Source organism: Caloenas nicobarica, chromosome 2 (assembly GCF_036013445.1).
Source record: "Caloenas nicobarica isolate bCalNic1 chromosome 2, bCalNic1.hap1, whole genome shotgun sequence".
Lineage (NCBI taxonomy): Eukaryota > Metazoa > Chordata > Aves > Columbiformes > Columbidae > Caloenas > Caloenas nicobarica.
The window spans coordinates 148429568-148451063 of record NC_088246.1 but is presented as its reverse complement, the minus strand read 5'-3'; the positions used below and the strand labels follow the sequence as shown (position 1 = coordinate 148451063).

Sequence of the window (21496 nt, the reverse complement as noted above, 5' to 3'; positions counted from 1 at the left end):
GTAAGGATATTAATTCTATCAGCAAATAGTGGTGTCGGAAAAACAGCTGTGATAAAGATTTTGGGGATATTCAGTCTTCTAAATGAAAATTCTAAGCCATAAAACTTTTTAAATGAAAACCGTATTAGAGAATTAAGGCCCACATTTCTTTTGTAAAAATGGCTAAACCAGAAACATTTAGCAAGTCATTATAGGGATATAGCTCTAACTTTGTAAAGATGGTTTTTGTAAACAATGTTGTTACGGAATCCTTCACACCAGCAATAATGGTGGAAACCAGATGAAATTTCACTGTAAGAGACATAATGTCCTTTGAGAAAAAGAAGATGGCAGTCAATGAAGTGATTCAATTGCGTCAAAAAATTGTACTTCTAAAAAGGTACTACAGTGTCTCCTAGGAGCAATTCTCTATATAAACATGTATACCCCAACACATACATATACAAACCACATGTAATAGAGATATATATATATATAAAGGCATTTTATGTTACCACTGATATGTACAGAAGGAAATTTTTGTTACTCTGACAGGTCATACAACAGCTCTGAATGTTTCAGGTGCCACCTAGTGCCCAGTTCTCATGTGTCAGCCCTTTCCATTAGGCAAAAACTGATTTTCTTTCTGCCCTTTTATGCCGCTATCTATTTACATGTTCATGACGCATCCCATAAATTCCAGCTTTAAACCCTGAGTGATCCACTGTAGTAGAGATAATTTTTTTGTGTGTTTTTGGCTTTTTTTTAATAAGTTGAATAGTTCAACATACCAGAAGTACTCTGCCTTCAAGGTTTAGACACAATTTCTGAAGAAGGTCAGACATGAGGCATGGTTGATTAACCAGGAACATGCGTCTGTATCTTTAGACTATATACTGGTCAGTTCAGGTGACCTTTGCCAATGGGAAGCTGGAAGAGATGTTGCATATTTTCTTCTTAAAACCAGTCAGTCTGTAGTTTATAGTAATTTAAACCATAAATGTTTCAGATTAGCCCTTATAAAACTTTACGAATCAATTCACTAATTAGCAACACCTATCAGTGCTCAAGTGTCAATTTTAAAATTTCTTCTAAAGTCTCTTTAAGATGTCTCAATACTTTTCTGCAAACTGTGGTTTATTTCATTCTGTTCTCTGCTTTCAGTATTCCTCTGATCTTGAATATAAAAACTGTACATCTTCCTAATATTTGTGTTACATAGGAATTTAAATATGACAGTATATGAAATATATAAAATTAATTACATTTATTTGACACATGCATCTATTATTGTCTGTGAAATTTGTGCAGAGACACTGTCTATATGTTGTTGTGCAACTTGTTTGTGCTATGATGTCCTCCTTCGATGAGTAAACTGCCTTTTCCTAAGTTCAGTTAGCTTTTAATATCTTTGGTTTCTACAAATTCTCCAGGTAGGGAAAGGCAGTGAAGAACAATGCAACATTAATAAAGTACCTAGCATAAGACAAAATAAGGTTAGGCATTGAGGCAACAGTAGAGTGAAAATAAATAATACTATGAGATATTTCTTACCATAACAATTCAGAAATTGAAGTTGAAATTCTTTTGTATAACTCTAAAAGGCACAGTAAGAAATACATATTGCAGAAGGAATAGCAATACGGTATAGGTTTTAGCATTATCTTTTATTTTAGACTGTCCTGGGCTCTGAAATAATCTTTGCCATTTAATTATAACAGCCTCTTCCCAGCTACCTAGAGAATATAGCTATGCCAAAAAAAAAAGTGCTCAGAATTACTACAGTCTAAATGAAACAATCCTGTTATGACTCATATAGACATACCTACACAGCCTTTGCATGGCAAGCAGGGTGCTTCTGTCTGGATTTCATCCACCTGGGAAGATGAACAGCTACCACATGTGGCAGATACAGTGCTCAAGCTTTGGACTAGGAGTTGAATACATTCAGAACAGTGTGGATGGAGTAATCTCTGTGACACTGGACGCTCTACACGCATTCCAAAACTTCATGTAGTCTCCAATGGTCTTTCTCAGTCCATGCACTATGTGAATTTACCTTTCAGGCATTTTTGGGGTTTAGCTGGTACCCTCAGCAGCTGTACAGGAATTTACTGCAGACAAAGCTTTAATTGAAGTCAAGTGGCATTTGGTAAAGGCAAAAAAAGTGTGGTAGTGCTGTTAACCATACAGCTCACCTAGCTAATGGTTTGGTCTTTACCTGTTTGTCATTCCCTTCAGGTAACGCTTTAGAAGAATGTCTGATGGGAAATGTCAGATTTAACTACATCTACTGAAGCTTATAGTCACCTTTCTATTGCTTTCACTTGATGTAGAATTATGCTGTCATATGGTAAAATTAGTGACTGCCATTGTCTTTTTGCATGCTCTTTCAGCTCTCTAGTGTTGTTCTTTGTCTTTGTCTGATTTAAACAAATATTCCAAATGTTGTATTGCATGTGAAGGGAATGTATTGCAGACCCTGGACCATTTCTTGTATTACATCTGTCAAGCTCAGTGTATCAGTTACTACAGTACTACAATTATCACTTGTTTCCTTCATATGTCTTGAAGGGTTTTTTGTTTTACTTGTTGTTGCTGCTGTTCTCTTGCTTGTAGAAGAATTATATTAATGCATTTCTAATTTACTTAATGCTGGAATGGATTTGCTCCTATAAAAATAACATATAACTTTAATGCTATAGATAGAAACATCCTTGTCTTACTTGCAAAGAAGCAGATGTGGTGAATGTTTCAATGTACTTAGAACCAAACTCAAACTTGGTATAAAGATCTACATTTAAAGTTCCCTCAGGACATTTTTGAAAGACTCTCTTATACTAATCAGTGGCTTTACCTCAGATAATCAAGTTCCTCTGCCAAATTTTGGCATGAAAATAATTTCAAAAGAAGAAAAAACCAAAATTTTGTCATTCAATAAAACTAGGTAAGAAACCATGCAACGTAATTAGCTGTATTATCTTTAGTGAACAGTAGAGACCCTCAGTGAGGTTACTATTGCAAAGACATTTGTCTGTCAAGAAAGAGCAATTAAGAATGGAAGAAAATAAATGTTTTATCTTGTTTTCCTTTAGGGAAAAAATCTTTCTCACACTTCCTCTTATCTATATATTTATAGATAGATAAATACCAGAATATGACACACTCTTTTTATTGACCTATATAAAATACAGAAAGGAAAAAATGCAGAGAAGTTTTAATTGTTAGACAGATTATTATTTCTATTGCTGCTGTAAACAAATGGGAATTTCAGAATGGTAACTCTTCATTTTGCACTGGTATCTTGAGATGAGATATCTGGTGGAATCAAGGAATGACCTCTTCTGTTGTTGAATTACAACAAAGGAGAGACCTGGATTTTGCAGGAGAATATTTTTTTCATTTAATCTCTGTTTTAATAAAACTGTATTTCTTATGGTAGATCTTTCAAAGCATTCATTTATAGTGTCTTTTTCTTTGCTGTCTGAACCATATATATTTGTGCAGTTAAATTGCCACTTAGATATTAAACTTTTCATTTTTTTCCTTCACTGCATTGGTATTGCCTACTCCAAATTTTTCTTGCTGTTTCCCTTACTCTGTAAACTCAAGTAGGACAGGTATGTATATGTATTTTTAAACATACATGTAGGAAAACAATGGTATTTCTACTTTATTATTTTAGTCCCTTTTAGATCTAAATCTAGACCATGCTTACTCATATATTCAGAGCAATGTGAATGGGTACAGAATAGAAAAATAAACAAAATATACATTTTGAGAAAAAGCAAAATATTATGAGGTAGAAACTATGCATCTAAGTTACTTTTTTAGTTTACAAAACCTTTAAAACACTATGTGCAACTAAAATAAACCATTACAAGATTTGATATAGCCAAGTTTTGGACAACTGAACTTCAGCCTACTTCATATTGTTACAAATGGATCATCTTGCCTAATATTTGGGACCCTCGGAATATATAGCACTCATCATATCCACACACATAGTACTAGGACCCCTTCTGAAATTGGTCTTGAGTCTCCAATATCAAAGGATTCTCACTTGTCAATATGAGAAATTACATATGCATTCCTTTTCCAAGGGATATCTGTGCACAGCTGTGTTCTAGTATTTCCAGTTGCACTAAGTCCCATCCCAAAAGACAACTGGAGTGACCCCTTGAATGGCGTATTGCCTGGACAATACTCAGCTTTGTCTGGCAGAGGAATTACTGCTTGGAATAGCAGACATGAGTGAACAAGCAGTTTAGAACTAGTGTCATGCAGTAATACTGGGAGCTATCCGAACTGGCTATCACAGAATCACAGAATCACAGAATGTTAGGGATTGGAAGGGACCTCAAAAGGTCATCTAGTTCAATCCCCCTGCCAGAGCAGGAACACCTAGGTGAGGTTACACAGGAAGGCGTCCAGGTGGGTTTTGAATATCTCCAGAGAAGGAGACTCCACAACCTCCCTGGGCAGCCTGTTCCAGTGTTCCGTCACCCTCACTGAGAAGAAGTTTCTTCTCAAATTTAAGTGGAACCTCTTGTGTTCCAGCTTGAGCCCATTACCCTTTGTCTTACTGTTGGTTGTCACCGAGAAGAGCCTGGCTCCATCCTCGTGACACTCAGCCTTTATATATTTATAAACATTAATGAGGTCACCCCTCAGTCTCCTCTTCTCCAAGCTAAAGAGACCCAGCTCCCTCAGCCTTTCCTCATAAGGGAGATGCTCCACTCCTTTAATCATCTTTGTTGCCCTCTGCTGGACTCTCTCCAGCAGTTCCCTGTCCTTCTGGAACTGAGAGGCCCAGAACTGGACAAAATATTCCAGACGCGGTCTCATCAGGGCAGAGTAGAGGGGAAGGAGAACCTCTCTCGACCTACTAACCACCCCCCTTCTAATACACCCCTGGATGCCGTTGGCCTTCTTGGCCACAAGGGCACAGTGCTGGCTCATGGTCATCCTGCTGTCCACCAGGACCCCCAGGTCCCTTTCCCCTACACTGCTCTCTAATAGGTCATGCCCCAACCTATACTGGAACCTGGGGTTTTTCCTACCCAGATGCAAGACTCTACATTTTCTCTTGTTATATTTCATTAATTTTTTCCATGCCCAACTCTGGAGCCTGTCCAGATCTCGCTGGATGGCAGCACAGCCTTCTGGCATGTCAGTCGTCCCTCCCAGCTTGGTGTCATCAGCAAACTTGCTGATAGTACACTCAATTCCCTCACCCAAGTTGTCAATGAATATATTGAATAATACTGGTCTCAGAACTGACCCTTGAGGCACTCCACTAGATACAGGCCTCCAACCAGACTCCACCCCATTGACCACGACTCTCTGGCTTCTTTCCTTCAGCCAGTTTGCGGTCCACCTCACTGCCTGATCGTCCAGTCCACACTTCTTCAGTTTAGCTGTGAGGATGCTGTGGGAGACTGTGTCAAATGCTTTACTGAAGTCAAGGTAGACCACATCCACCGCTCTGCCTTCATCAATCCACCTTGTTACGTCTTCATAAAAGGCTATGAGGTTGGTCAAACACGACTTCCCCTTGGTGAAGCCATGTTGACTGTCCCTGATGACCCTCTTATCCTTGATATGTCTTAAGATGGCACCGAGGATAAGGTGTTCCATCACTTTCCCAGGGATGGAGGTGAGGCTGACCGGTCTATAGTTGCCCGGGTCCTCCTTCTGGCCCTTTTTGAAGACCGGAGTGACATTTGCTTTCCTCCAGTCCTCAGGCACCTCTCCCGTTTCCCAAGACTTGGCAAAGATGATGGAGAGTGGTCCAGCAATGACTTCAGCCAGCTCCCTCAGCACCCGCGGGTGCATCCCATCTGGACCCATGGATTTATGGATGTCCAGATTTCTTAACTGGTCCCTAACCCAGTCCTCATCAACTAAGGCAAACTTCTCCATTGCCCTGCCTTCCTCTGGGGCCTCAGGGGCACGGGGCTCCTCAGGACAGCCTCCGGCAGAGTAGACAGAGGCAAAGAAGGCATTCAGTAATTCTGCCTTCTCTGTATCTTCTATCACCAGGGCACCCATCCCATTCATCAGTGGGCTTACATTGCCTCTGGTGTTAGTTTTATCTGCCATGTATTTGAAGAAGCTCTTTTTGTTGTCCTTGACCCAAAAAGAGCTTCTTCAGATACATGTATTTGTATGTAGGGATACCATGTATTTTATGTAGGGATACCAGAAGTATTCAATTTCAAAAGTAATAAATGAAACACATATTATCCTCTCTTGGGATATTTCACAGGTTTGTAACTGCGTGAGTACTCATGAAGATAGACATTTGATATTGACAGTGTTTCTCATCTTAGCTTGGGAAAAATGGGATCATAATAATTTGTAATAGCTATGAGCAAAAGCTGTGATAAAGATCTGGATCAATCCTTTGAAAAAAAGTCAAAATTCTTTATGTTCCTAAGTTTCCAATATCAGATTTAGTGTGTGAAGAACATTAATCTTCAGCAGAGAAAATACAAATAGTTTCCACTGAGCTGAATGCAATGCAATTATATGAAAAATGTATTTCTTACTGGAATATTTTCAAATAATTGTTCCGGATATTTGGACATAAAATTATAAATTTCATGCTTAAACAGTTTAGAGAGGACAGATGATACTCTTGGTTTTATACATAACGTAAAAGAAAAAAATCTTGACTTAAAATCTGAATAAAAAGAAAGTAAATTGGAAATTTCCAAATCTGGTTATGAGTTGTTTCTACTTGAGTGAACGCTGAGAGCCTCTGCTAGTCTTGTTTTTGAAAAGATTGTCACAAAGAAGCTATATTAAATGTGATTTAATTGAATAGCTTATTAATTAGTATTTTTAAGTGGCTGAATTTCTGCTAATTAAACTCTTTAAAGGAGTATGCCCATTCCTGTTAAGCAGAACTCTCTGAGGCATATTTTACCTGCAGTCTTTGAACAGAATTTCTATTAATGAAATAGAAACTTATCGAAAAGTATTGAAGGGCATTTTGATGTTGGTGTTTTATTACCATGTAAAAAAAAAAACAAAAGATAAATAAGTTTATATGTACCATGATTACAGGTGGAATATCGATTTTAAAAAGCATTTTGGTTTTGCGCTAGCAAACAATGCGTATAATTTCAGAGAAAACTGACAATTAAATCTAGGACAAAGAAAATTCTTATTTGGAGATAGATTGAAGCATTTGGGACAGCTTGCTCTAAAAAGGAGATGAGGAACATACACAATAAAAATGTAAAAAAAGAAGAATGGTATAAAAAATCATTTATGCATATTTTCAAGGTACATAACAAGGAGAAGTTCAACCAAATTATAATGTGGCAAATTTAAGAGGAAATACTTTTCCATGCTCCATATCATTACTGAATATCAGAATATCACTGAAGTCAAGAATCTGTGCAGATCTGAACAAAAATGACAATCCAGTTTGGCAATTCCCATGTTCCCTGGCAGATGACAATCTCAAGGTAACAGTCCATAGCTTTAAATGGCAGGGAACTAGTAGCAGTGTTTGAAAATAGATGCTACCTATCAAAGAGGACTCATGCAGTTACTTGGTGAATTACACCCTCCTCCCGTCCCGAATAATACACTTGTATATGTTAAAAATGAAAATACTTACAGAAGAAACTAATATATTTTAAGTTGTTTGATTTATTTTCTACTTTATTATCTAGAATCAGGAACAAAATGAGTTGAAGGGTTAGAATTAGTAACACAATCACTAGCCACATTCATGATATTAAAAAGTTAATGCAAAATGCCAAGTATGCTTTTTAAACAAGTAATTTAGCATTGCAACTGGAAAATGAGTTTTATTTTTAGAAGGAGGGTGATTTTTAATTAGTGCCTTAAAATACAATATAGTTTCATAAGAATATATTGCCTTCTGTGAGTAGTTCTTGATGAGACAGCAGTAAGAGTAAAGCAAGCAATTTTAGGCAGTGGCTGTTAAAGTCATTGCTAATTGTTTTATTCTTCATTTCAAAGGACAGTGTATCTTTTCGTGACCTTCTTACAAAGCTCTAAGAAATACCGGCCTCTGAAAGATTTCATCTTCTTGGAGAAGACAAAAATAACAACACTATGTACAAGCAGAGTTTTCAAGTTAATATAATATGATTCATAAGATAACTAGAAACCACAGGATGATAGTCTTACCTCTATTTTGACATGCTATAATGATACATAATAACTAGAGCGGCCTTGAACCCTTTTAAAGGATTTACAAGAAATCCCTTTGAACAAATATGCAGGAGTCAACTGTAGCATTGCCTTCTTTGTAAACCTTGCAAACAGATTTAAGGACAGAGGAGTTTTGTTGGAGAACAGAACACTTTGCTTGATAGAGTAGTAGTAAGAATATCAACCATTTAGGTGAACTTTGAAGTGAATAGGAGGAGGCAGGCTATCTTCTTCTGTGTTATGTCGTTCCGCAAGGCAATGAGAGTCAAAGCCAGTTCCACAATTTTTTTTTTTTTTATGTAAGAGAAAGAAAGCAATAGCAGCAATGACATCGGCAAATAATCTGCAAATTTAACTTTCACATCAAAACATGATTGGTACAGCAAGTCTTGTATGCGAACACATTGTTAGCATATATTTTATATATAGCATCTATATGTATAGACATCTACAACATATATATATGACTATACAGGATTCTTCCCTTCAATAATTGTTACATAGTTTTGTTTCATGGCTCGTATCAGAAATCTAATAACAAATCCTAGTTCTTGATAGTTCTTGGCATAGGAGTTTGACAGTGTAACATACCTTGAACCATACTGCTTTTTTTGATAAACATTTATACCTTTTTTTCTTTAATTGAAGCCTACTATAACAGTTCAAATTATTTTTTCTATACTATATTTATATATCTTAATAGCTATATGTATGTGTGTGCCTGTGTGCACACACTCATGAACACATCAGGGATACAGAAGAATAAGTTAGTTGCATGGAACTCAGGAAAAGAAACTAAAGCAATACATATATACATTTCTGTTCTTCCATCTTGTTTCTTTACTTTGTAGATTAGGGAAATTTGCTACGAATCCCAGTACAGGTTTGCCTCTTTCCTGTTAGCATTAGACTGGTGAGTATACTTGGTATGAGCTTTGAAGAGCTCCGGATTATATTATGAAACCTCTTTTGCTTACGTTGTACAAAATCTATCTTTTTATGTCCATTAACTAAAAGTCTTCAGTAGTAAATGACGGGAAATGTTGTAATCAAGCTATTTATGATGCTGAAACATAAGTCAAAAGGGTACACAGTCGGAGTGTGAGTACCACCTAGTAAAACTGAGCTCTACTTAATGTCCTTATGAATCAAACAGCTGAGCTGCAACTTCTCTTGGATTTTCAATGATTTGAAGCTCTGTATTAGAGTAGAAGTAACACAGATCTATGGTATTTCATATGTTTAAATTAACCAGTCCTTTGCTCAGAATTCAGTTACCCACAGTATCTCATAACTTTTTCCTCATTATCTAAAATCTATTAAATCGTTCAACATATTCCTGATCAGGCTCAGACATGTGTTTGTTAAAAGCTTCTCCTTGTGTTCTGTCTTGAATACTTTTATTTGTTCTTCCAAATTTTGGTTGTTTTGAAACTGATGCTCTTTTATGTCTGTATTACAATTTTGTTTATTGTTTTGCATTTTTATAAATTAAAAGCCAGAAATACATCAAGTTCCTTTGTTTCCTCTTCCTATGCAATGAGTTCTTTGCTGTCAATTAAAAAATAGATGAATATATCTATAGCTGGAGTTTAAGGAAAAACTTCTGCTCATTTTCATACAATATTCTACCTTTGGATATGTGGATACGTAAGTGGATACTTAATAGACTGAGTCAGTAATGGCTTTTCAGTGTTAGGTGTTGTATAATAACCATGAAAACACACTGTATGCCCAAAGTTGCTATAGTTTTTCTGTTCTATATTCTTCAGCAAACTGCAATATTGATTTATAAAAACATCTTAAGTAATAAAAATATGTCTTCTCCAGAATTACAGAGTAGTTCCTGTGGCAATCCAGGAGTTCCACCAAAGGGTATCTTGTACGGTACAAGATTTGATGTTGGTGACAAAATTCGATACAGCTGTGTAACTGGGTATATTTTGGATGGCCACCCTCAGCTTACTTGCATAGCTAACTCTGTGAATACGGCATCGTGGGATTTCCCCGTTCCTATCTGTAGAGGTAAGAGAAATGTTATAGTAATGTTCTTGAATATATACATTTATTAGTATGAACAACTTCAAATCTCTGGTTTAATTATTATGTTTCAGACTATGATTAAAGAAAAAAAATAGTTTTGAACATGTATCTCAGCATATGCACCTCCTAATTTTAAAGTCAACATCCTATTAAAATTATATTTCTAATTTATTTTAAAATATATGTAATTAAATAAGAACTAGAAACCTAGTAATAAGTAGAGTATAAATTTCTGTGTTCAGAATGATTTCAACTACGGGAATGTAGATTTGGGATCCATTAATACTTCCTAAGGTCTGATTTTTGTCAAATATTAACTTGGATATGGAACAAACAGAAGTTTGAAACTATCAAAACAATTGAGTTAGGGGGACTTCCACTCATTCCCAGTCAGATTTAATATCTTAAGATTTCTAAATAGGATTACCCTTGTATTCTAACAAATATTGTAGGTCAAATCCCTTTCCTTTGCTCACATTAGAAATATAGCAGTAGTAGAGAATCCTGTTTTATAGGTAAATCTTAATTTCTGAGATTATTAGACAGAAATAATGTTTGCAAAATAATGAAAGGAGCTAAGATGATGAAATTGAGAAAACATCACTACTATACACAACCAAATGCAATATAGTATTTTGATGAAACACTGTTATGTCAGGCAAGCTTGAGATCCTCTTCTGGATTCACAGCTTAACTTTACAGAATGTAACATTTATATTTGTCTAAAGAATGTGATGCGGTCTTGCAGGGGCTCCAAAACATTCCAGATGAAATTAACATTCTGATAAATTTCTGATTCAGAAAAATCAAAATTCAGTTGGGTTTAAACCTGGTTAACCAGTACCACGAAAAAGTATATATATATATGGGAAATGCGTATCATTGGAAATACCATTCTATTGCTTCCTATACTTGGCTTAGAGCTATGTAATACGTTTATCCATGATCTTGAAGAAAACAAAAAGTTATTACTAATAATACTGTTTTCCAGTAAACTTATTTGTAACTCCCAAATCTTCTCCTCCTACTTCCCAGAAAAAATGCTGGCTAATAATGAAGAAGATACACAATCAAGGCATAAATCTGAATTTTATTTGTAGAGGTGGTGATAAAAAAAGATTTTATGAGAATATGTTAACTTGCAAAAAACTTACATTTATAACAAGGTAGAAGGCTAATGGACTTCACTGTAGATCATTGTTCAAACTCTTGATCTGCAAATTTTGAAATTCATTGGCACTAAAAATTGTACTCTTAAATGAGGAAGATGAGAGACTTGAACTCGATACTTCCACTTGTCAGTCAGTCATCACAGTCACAGTGTTACACATTTTTTCTTTTGATACTACATTTTTCAGTAGAACTTTGGAGAGATTTTGTTTTCATTCCAAGGGGATATGAAAATACACAGTGTTAATTTGAATTTAAATGATAAGCTCCCAAAGTAGTCCTGTAGTTAAACAGAACTCTAATGTGTAAGCAGAAGACTATCACATAAGAATACAAAAAACGTTTTTATTCATGATTAGAGAAGTCATTATCTGAATAGTGTTACTCTCTAGGGTGAAACAGAGTTGACAAATTGGAAAAGATTCAGAAAAAGAGGAAACAAGTTGTGTTAGATTTCAAAACTGTCATTTTGTCTAAAGAGTTAAGGAAGTCAAGCTTTTCAGTGTATGTGAAAGAGGATAAAGAGGTGACTTGATTTACTGCAGACACTCATGCGGAAGGAAAATATTTTCTGGAGAAGACAGTTCTCTAATCAATAGCAGTGAAGAATCTAGGGGGCAAAAGCTTGACAAATACAAAAAAACATTAAAAAAGATACACATTTTAATAGTGGTGGTTACTAATTATTGAAACATAACCTAAGAATGTGACAGATTCTTGATTTAACATCGAGCATAATGGCTTAAAGGCTTAATGCACCAAATTACTGTTAAGGTACTTTTGATATATGTTCAATAAAAAAAATTGACTAATTATTTTCAATAGTTCCTTCCATGAGTCTATGTTTGATATCAGAAACATCTAACTCTACATTTAATGCAGGGACCTTTGTGGTTCCATTCTAATGAATTTGTCCTAATTTTGTCTGATACAATTATCCAACACAGAATTCTGCAGGAGACTGCTAAAGGTGATTACTCACTAATGAGCTTTTTATCTCTTTCTCTCCTTTTATCATGGAGACTCTCTTTGATTAAACACTCATTTTTAAAGAGTTCTTCCGATAAACATCTTATTGTTTTCTACCAATGGTCATTGCATCTAAACAGAGAATCCTGAGACAAACAAGTGGTGTATAATTTTGAGAGTATATGTGTAATAATTTTTCTCAACACTAAGCAACTTGACTACTGGTTTTTGGTAGATGGCCAGATCTCTTCCAGATAAGCATATGCTAGTTATTAATTTTAATGTAATTAGTTGGATTGAGGAAATATAGAGTATTTCAATACTGTGATGTAGGAAATGTCACTGTCTGATTTGTTAGAAAAAAGCCTCAAAAATAGCACAAAAATAATTTGGCTTTTTTAAAATTTGTTTCTTTCTTTCTTTGTTTTTACCTATGGGAAATAAATTGAACAAAGATCTGAACTTACAGCATGCTTAGACATCAGTAGAGTTAAGCTCATAGATTTCTTTAGATCTTCATTGTGTAAATGTCATTGTCATCTGCCTCTTGTAAATCAGAAAAAGAAAATTCAGGGAATAGGTTTTTTTTAGATCATGCCTTTCACATTGCCTTCACTTTGAATGAAGAGATCAGGAGGGGGTCATGCCTGTGTTTTAACAATGTAATTCTTACAGATTGATGTCTCAATGAGGGGAATTTCACTGGAATCAACAATGCTTTGTATTGCCACAAGCATCCGTACATGAGGCCTTATTACATGCTTATGGTTTAAACGTTGTACATAACACTGATATTTGTATCTTTTTAAGTTACATATTTTTGTGCTAAATTTTGTACATGAAGAAAAGAGTTATTGCTCAAATGACTTCCTTTTTCTTCACTGATCTCCATAGGATTGTATTGCAAACTCCGCGCACATACCTAACAATCACTTTATTTCATATCCTGTTTCTCAGTGAACATAGTTCAAATGCACAAAGCTTTTCACCTGTCATTTGTATGTTATGATATTTATTAGAATACTGTAATTTTTATTAGATTTACTAGAAGTGCAAAATACTTTAATTAAAAGAAAGCTAAATTGGATTTTTTGTGTTACAGTCAATTATACTCTGCACAACCCATGACTAGTTTTTTAAACAGTCTTCTTCTGTGACAAATCAGTTTTGATAAGGTTATATTCAACAGTGAAACAAGACAGCAGCTTTATCGTATAACCTTTTCCTGAGATAATGTTGCAGCTTGCAGTTTCTCCATAATGCAGCAAGCTAGGAATTTACTGAGGCTAACAAATAAGGTTACATTTCTATATAATATTGTTGTTCTAGAAACATTGTAATAATTAGACACTTTCATAATCAAGGAAGTATTCTGACTATTATATTTTTACAGCTTTTCCTATTCCAGGGTAAAATGGATGCTGTAAGAAGCTTTATTCTTAAACTATTTTTTGTTTTTAGAATTCAGAAATTTCAAAACCAAAATATAGTTTTATTTGTATTCCTAGAAGGTCTATTAAAATATTTTCACCATTGCCTATACATATAGCTACAACATATTTGTCACTAGAAAACCTCTGATCATATTTTTGAGACCTGGCTTTGTTTTTCCTCTTGTTTGAATTGATGTGCATTTTGGTCAGACAAGTTCACAACCCACTGATTGCGTGTACTTTTTTACATGGACAAAAGCATTTCTGTTTTTTGATTGTTTATCTGGGAGGATATCGAGTTATTTTCCCATATTGTGCAATGACAGATAAAAGACTAAAGAAGCTGGTACTAAATTCCAAGTTTGGGAGTTCTGTAATTCCCCTGCAACATATATATATATGTATATATAAAAATATGTTTGTTTCTACCTATCTGTAGGGATGTAGGCTTAATTTCATAGGGTCTTAGAATCATAGAATCATAGAATGGTTTGGGTTGGAAGGAACCTTAAAGATCGTCTAGTTCCAACCCCCTGCCATGGGCAGAGACACCTTCCACTAGACCAGGTTGTCCAAAGCCCCATCTAGTCTGGCCTTGACCACTGCCCAGGGCTGGGGCATCCACAACTTCTCTGGGCAACCTCTTCCAGTGCCTCACCACCTTCACAGTAAAGAATTTCTTCCTCATATCTAATGTAAATCTGCCCTGTTTCAGTTTTAAACCATTAGCCCTTGTCCTATCACTACACACTCTTCTAAAATGTCATTCTCCAGCTTTCTTGTAGGTCCCCTTTAGGTACTGGAAGGCTGCTATAAGGTCAGGTCAGAGCCTTCTCTTCTCCAGACTGAACAACCCTGTCTCAGCCTTTCTTCATATGAGAGGTGCTCTAGCCCTCTGATCATCTTTGTGGCCCTCCTCTGGGTCCATGTCCATCTTATGTTGGGGTCTCCAGAGCCGAACGCAGTACTCCAGGTGGGATATCACAAAAGTGGAGTAGAGGGACACAATCACCTTCCTTGACATGCTGATCAGGTTTCTTTTTATGCAGCCCAGAATACAGTTGGCTTTCTGGGCTGCAAGTGCACATTGCTAGGTCACGTTGAGCTTCTCATCAACAAACAACCAATTCCTTCTTCTTCAGTGGATTTATTCCAGATAAACCAGATCAAAAGGTTTATAAGCTCGTATTCTAAAAAGTGATCTCACAGACTCAAATTTGAATATTTAATATCCAGCTCACTACTGGAGAGGAAAATTTGTTAACTGCAAGTTACTGGCACAGTTCTGTGACTGCATAAGTACATGACTATCCATATTTCAACTACATGAGGCAAATTTTAGGTCAGGTGAAAGAGAGAGCATTCACATATGAAATGAAAGTACACTGGAGAGTCTTGTAGACCCTCCAGTACACTTTCTTGAAGGGGTATATCTGTTTATATTCAGCCTGTAATAAGAAGAAATTTTGAAAAAAATGAGTTAAACTTCTCATAACTACCAAGAAGTATTAATATAAAAATGTAAGCATTTCACAGACAGATAAATTTGGTTGCAGATAGGTAAATGATTTTATGTCAGCGTGGCAAATATAATAGAACTTAGTAACATAACCACTAAATAAGCTGACTCTGCCTTTGTGTCTTTGTTGTGAGTACGGCTTTGTAGGCTGTGGAGAGAACAAAGCAGGAGATAATGTACAGCACTTGATGTCATGCAGTGCATTAACTAGCGGAACTGACAATATACACAGAGGAAAATAAAGTGCGCTAAACTTAAAAGCAAGAATAAATTACATCTCATGTGGAATGAGCAGTTTTCTGTCTGAAGCCAGCTCTTATACACAAAGAGTTGTTACTGCTTATTCTTGGGAAAAGTCCCAGTATAGCTGTGTGAGACTGTATTAAAAGCATGTTAGATTATTTAAAGGAAGGTAAAAAGAAAACCAACAAAAATATTTTGTAGAATGATGTATTTGTATATAAGATATGAAGATGACTTGACATTAAAGAATGTGCAATTCTTCAGAGATTATTCCACAGATCTTTTTTGGGACATTATAAATCGGTGGCTTAGAATGGCCAAAACTTATTGTTGGTACATTAAAACATGTAAATGGTCTACAAATGGCAATGATGCTTCCCTAAAATTAGAGAAGTTAAATAACATTGTGGGGGCGGGGGTGGGGAGGAAGTAGGGCAGGGAAAGAATGATAAGAAAGATCTCCTGTTTTATTGAAATAGTAGCATAATACAAAAGATGTGTGTTTTCCAGCAGAACACTGTGTGCTTTCAAGCATGGCCCAGCAGCTCTGCAAAATAGTACCTTAAACTGAATACGCCTTTGGTCAGTTGGGGTCCCAGCTGTGTCCCCTCCAAATTTTTTGTGCACCCACTGCCTCCTTGCTGGTGGGGTGGTGTGAGAAGCAGAAAAGACCTTGACTCTGTGTAACCACTGCTCAGCAGTAATGAAAACATCCCTGTATTATCAACACTGTTTCCAGCACAAATCAAAAATGTAGCCCTATATTACCTACTGTGAAGAAAATTAACTCTGTCCCATCCAAAACCAGCACAAACAGCATTGTCTCTGTCTTGTGAGATGGATTTCAGATCTGTAGTCTGTTTTTAAACAGATAATATTTAAAGTTGTCCATGGATGAAAGAATCTGAAGATGGTTCCGTTGTGTTACAAAAATCAATTTAGACTTTCACAAAATTTAGTCATTCTTTTATTCAGGTCTGCAAATTCAGGGGTTAAAGACCATTTGCTATGAATTCTGTTGATGCTGGAAAGGCATTTAAATGTAATGGAAGCCAAAGAATTGTTTTGCCACATGTGTACAAAAAATGTCATTGTATTTAAGGTGACCAAGAAAGGCCCAACAACACAGACTTAATCTCTTACAGAACTGACTCTAATCAACATATAGGTAAGAGATCTGTTTTTAAACTCATCTATCTTCTGTGATGGCCTTCTGAGTTTTGTGCAGCATGAAACTTTTGATAGTAGATCTGTACAAATTTAGCACATAAAATTTATTTCACATTACAGTCAATCAGTGGAGCTGACCTTACTTCACCAAAACAGAGAGGTTTATGGGCAAAGGTTCTCTTTGCTTCTCTACATCATAAATTGATTCTGGGTTTTTCTAAGACTGTCTGGGAGAAGGTAAATACTTTAACTGTGAGAATTTTGGATCACTAGTTTCTTCATCAGTTTAATCTTCCTAATCTCAATACTCTTAACACTGCCTGATATTTTACACTTCAGAGAAAGAAACTCCCCACTGTGCAGTTATGTGTTAATTCTTTCCATCATACTGTTCTATCTTATCTTTTATTTTAAATGTTTGATGTTATGTCCAAATATTTTATACTTTGCATATTTTCTATACCTTTTTCCCCCATGTTGTTTTAAGTATGAATATTTTAAATATTTGTATATATCTCTTAGAACTTTTAAAAATTATTTAACACATAATGAAAAAAAAAATATAGTGTTTGTTTTTGAGGCCTGTTATTTTCCAGTTTTCTCTTCTTGACTAAACCAGGAGAAAAAAGAGCAATCTTGTTCAATCTCAGTACTTCATACAAAGTAATCAAGTTGAAAAGAAAATAACTTTAAACTAGGAGCCATGGGAAACAGACAATTTGAGCCATATTAAAGTTAGGTAGAAGCGGACAGGGGTCAAAAGCAAATGGTGCAGACTAATGGGAATATGGGAGAATTCAGAAATGATAAAACAGGGTGAAGGGACATCTGGCTACCTGCCTCAAGTCAGCCTGAGACACAAGCAGGAAGAACTGCAGCTCCACGTGCAGTCACAGAACAGTGACGTTGTTGGAGTAACTGAGACATGATGGGACAACTCACATGACTGCAGTGTGGTAAAGGATGGATACAAACTCCTCAGGAGACACAGCCAGAGAAGATGGTGTGGTGGCCACTGTGTGGAGGAGCAGCTTGGATTTATGGGTCTGCTATTAGGGATGCAGAATGGCTGGTTGAGAGCTTGTGGATCAGGATCAGAGAATAATAGAACAATCAGAAAAGTCACATTGGGAGTTTGTTAAACAGCACTGGATAAGGGTGAGAAAACACTTAAAGTGTTTTTTAAACAGCTCGAGGAAATCTCAGATTCACAGATTGTGGTTCTCACAGGACGTTATCCTTCCTGATATATGTTGTAAAGGTAGTAGGGCAGGATGCAAACAGTAAAGATTTCAGAAGATCTTAAAGAATACCCATGCTTCACAGAAAGATTTATTCCCAATAGGCATTTGTCCAGATAGTCCTTTAAAAACCTTCCCATTTTCCAAAGGCAGTGGTTTCCCTTATTTTATTTTTAATATAATTAGAAAGGGGTTTAATCTTTTTTTCGACATGAATTGTTCTTGTCTAACTTTAAGCATGCTTTCTTCCTATATATAGTTTTGTACCCATGTCCATTAGAAACGAATTATTTTCTTTTTATTTGCAACTTCCTTTTACTTGTTTAGTTTCAGTCTTCATTTCTTTAACTACAATAATCCCAATGTACTCTTACTTCGCAAGTCACACTTTTGAGACAACTAGCAATATTTGTTAATTTCCTCTAGACTGTTTTTAGTTTATCCATGCTGTCCTTTGAAGTAGTGGGCCCCAATTAGCAAAGAGTGGATAAGAATTTTTGTGATTCAATGATCACAGCTCATAGTTATAGCACACTCTATTCTGCTCTCTGAGGTGCTGGTGTGTCCAGTTATTCACCTAGTTCGTCTATGAGGATTATTTTTATTCTTGTTCCACTTTTAAAATAATGTTCTGAGGCTTGAATAACATTTTTAACAAATAACGTTTTCTTGATTTGTTTTATTTTGTCAGAATAAATTAATTGTTGAATTCCAGATAGATGGGCAAGGTTTTTATCTTTCTGTATTGCCCATATTGCCATGGATTATTGTTGCCCTGCAGTAAACAGTGATACCATGGAATGAAACACTTGTGGTAAGGCACAAGTAAACGGTCTCCAGGAGCTGTAGACAAATCTGGCCAAATTCCCAAAATAATATTTTATTTACTGCAATCTATAAATCTCCAGGCTGGCCAAAAATACAGTGCCAGATTCGAGTTCTCTTAACTATATGAAGTAAAAACCAAGGTACATACATTAATGGGAATAATGTTATGGCTTAAATCTTCATTTAGTCTTACTTCATTTAATAAAAATACTGATTAAAATGTTTGGATATTCAGTCCTCCCTCATCTTTGGGCATCAATTAAAAATTCTGGGACACTGCTTATTTCATGTAAAACCGGAAGTATAACAAAAACTATTTTCTATATATTTGTTCATCTGAACAGAATTAGAAAAAAGCAGAGATTTATGAATAACAATAATGTTTATAATGTCATAAATGAACTATTTTGGGAATATTAGTCTCATTGGGTATGAAAGTTCAAAGGGCTTTTGGTAGTTATCCAAGTCATGTGGACAACATCCATACACCAAGGATTTTATAAAGTGTTCATTTTGTATCATTACTAAGAACACCAAAAACTGAGGAACTGATACTCACTGCACTAAGGTTTGTCACTTATAAATAGTACAGCAAATGCATTAAGGTACTGCTTCATCGAAGGGAAAAAGCAAAAGAATGAACAGCAGAACAATAACTGGCTGCTCCAGATGCTCAAGGTACAATAATGACAGTTCTCTTTTCTCATCCCTTAAAGATGCAACTGCTAGGATAGTTAGAATCATAGAATGTTCTGAGTTGGAAGGGACCCACAAGGATCATCCCTGCATATGACAGCCCCACAGTTCACACCATGTGTCTGAGGGTGTTATCCAGTCTCTTCTTGAATACTGACAGGCTTGGAGCCATGACTGCCTCCCTGGGGAGCCTGTTCTAGTGCTCCACTACCCTCTGGGTGAAGAAACTTTTCCTAATGTCTAGCCTAAACGTCCCCGGAACTTGTCTTTGAAAATGATACTACCGTATTACAGTTAAGCATTGAAGTGTGCATGTGTATGAGCTTAGGTTCCTGAAAAGTTTAATTAAGTAGTTTCCTTGGACAGATCTTGATTTTAATATCTATTTTTACAGTATTAAAGAGCTAAGAAGAAACTAAGAATATAGATTTGAAATATCTCAGAGTCTAAGAACTGTATCTGGAATGTATTTTTAAACCAAACCTTTTCCACATTTTCATGCTTTTATTTTTCTTTTTAAGGAAGGTGACATTAAAAACCTTGAACACTGAACAATTTTTTTTTCTTCTTAGTTCCTAGAACTAAAAAAACCCAATATTTGGACTCATTGGATAAGTGCTGTGTAATGTATTTGAATCGTAAAATTATCGCTATGGCTTTTTTTGAATATAATTTCCATATTTTGGATCATCTGTTGAAGCACGTGACATTGTTTTTAGAGGTTTGGAGTTTTCAGCAGGAGTAAGGCTATCTGATGACTATGTTGCTTAGCAGGCTGTGTTTTACTGATTCCAATAGTATTTAGCAATTGTTAAAAACAGTGGTACTATATGCCTAACATGATATCTGATTTTCCCTCTGAATTGTGATTCTCCTTAGAGTATGTATATAACTACATAAGGGAATATTCATGTTTATGAACAAGCTTCCTGCTGATTTCTTGTAGTTTTGACTGTTAACACTTTTTGTATGATTGTTTGTCAAACATATTTTTTAAAAGTACCTAAGCTATTAGGACGTTATTAAAATGTAAAAGCCTGCAACATAGATACCAGTTAAAAACAGCTTAAGTTGAAATGCCTGTATAACACAGATGTGTTGGGATAGGAAGGAGAGAGAGATAACTCAGGAGAACTTATTTTTCTTTGCCTCTGTGTATTGACAGAGCAGAGATTTATCCTTCTGATTTATACTGCAAGAAACTTTTTCTGCTAAAACATGCACACTATAAAGCCTCACTGTCTGTGCCCAGTTGTGACCTAGGGTTGTGCTCCAGGTAAGTCAAATTCAGCTGTAGGTACTAGATAGGTGGGTGGGAGGGAAGTCAACTTCTATTGAGCAGATGTGTTGATTTAAATTAGAATTTTTTATGGACCAAATAAAGAGCCAGGGAAGTTATACGATGGTTTGTTTGGCATAATAATTCCTTCTGGAAGGCTGTATAGAAACCATATTCAATAATAAGGACAGGGAATAGAGTGATATGGATGAAACAATTTAATAGTGCTAGATCAAAAGAACATAAATTTAAAATATAGATAAGTGGTGGCAGTACTTCTAAAACTGTAAAGGGTACATGAAATAAAAAAGACAGGGAACTTGGATGTTGAAAAAATACCACACTGCTAAACGAAAATCCTTCCAATGAACCTAATGGTGATGGTAACATGCAAAAAATAACTGGAGAAGAAAGCAAGACTAAGGACTCTAAGGATGATACTACAACAGAGATACTATACTATAAGAAGGAAAATCTTTTATTACAGTATAAGAATTTAGGAAAGTGAAGCCTTTATCTAGGAAGGCCACTACCTGACTTCCCTGTTAGTATTAATCTGAATTAATTTTGTATGTTGGATCCATAGTCCTTTTTTCCCATCCTGCCTTTTCACAGAGCTCATAAGATGATTATGGAAAAGCTTATGTAAATTCAGGATGAAATTCCTCTGCATATAAATCTGTCTTTCAGTACTGTAGTTTTTAGGCATTTATTTTACCAGTTTTCT

At 35.6% G+C, this 21496-nt stretch overlaps 1 protein-coding gene across 4 annotated transcripts in view; it reads left to right on the top strand.

The window, feature by feature from the left end:
* CSMD3 (CUB and Sushi multiple domains 3) overlaps positions 1–21496 on the top strand; it is a 647755-nt gene that overhangs the window by 144290 nt on the left and 481969 nt on the right. For all 4 annotated transcript variants that reach the window (XM_065630191.1, XM_065630190.1, XM_065630189.1 and 1 more), the window contains exon 4: positions 10009–10203. In XM_065630191.1, the coding sequence (XP_065486263.1) occupies positions 10009–10203 (195 nt within the window). The remainder of the gene's footprint in view (positions 1–10008; positions 10204–21496) is intronic.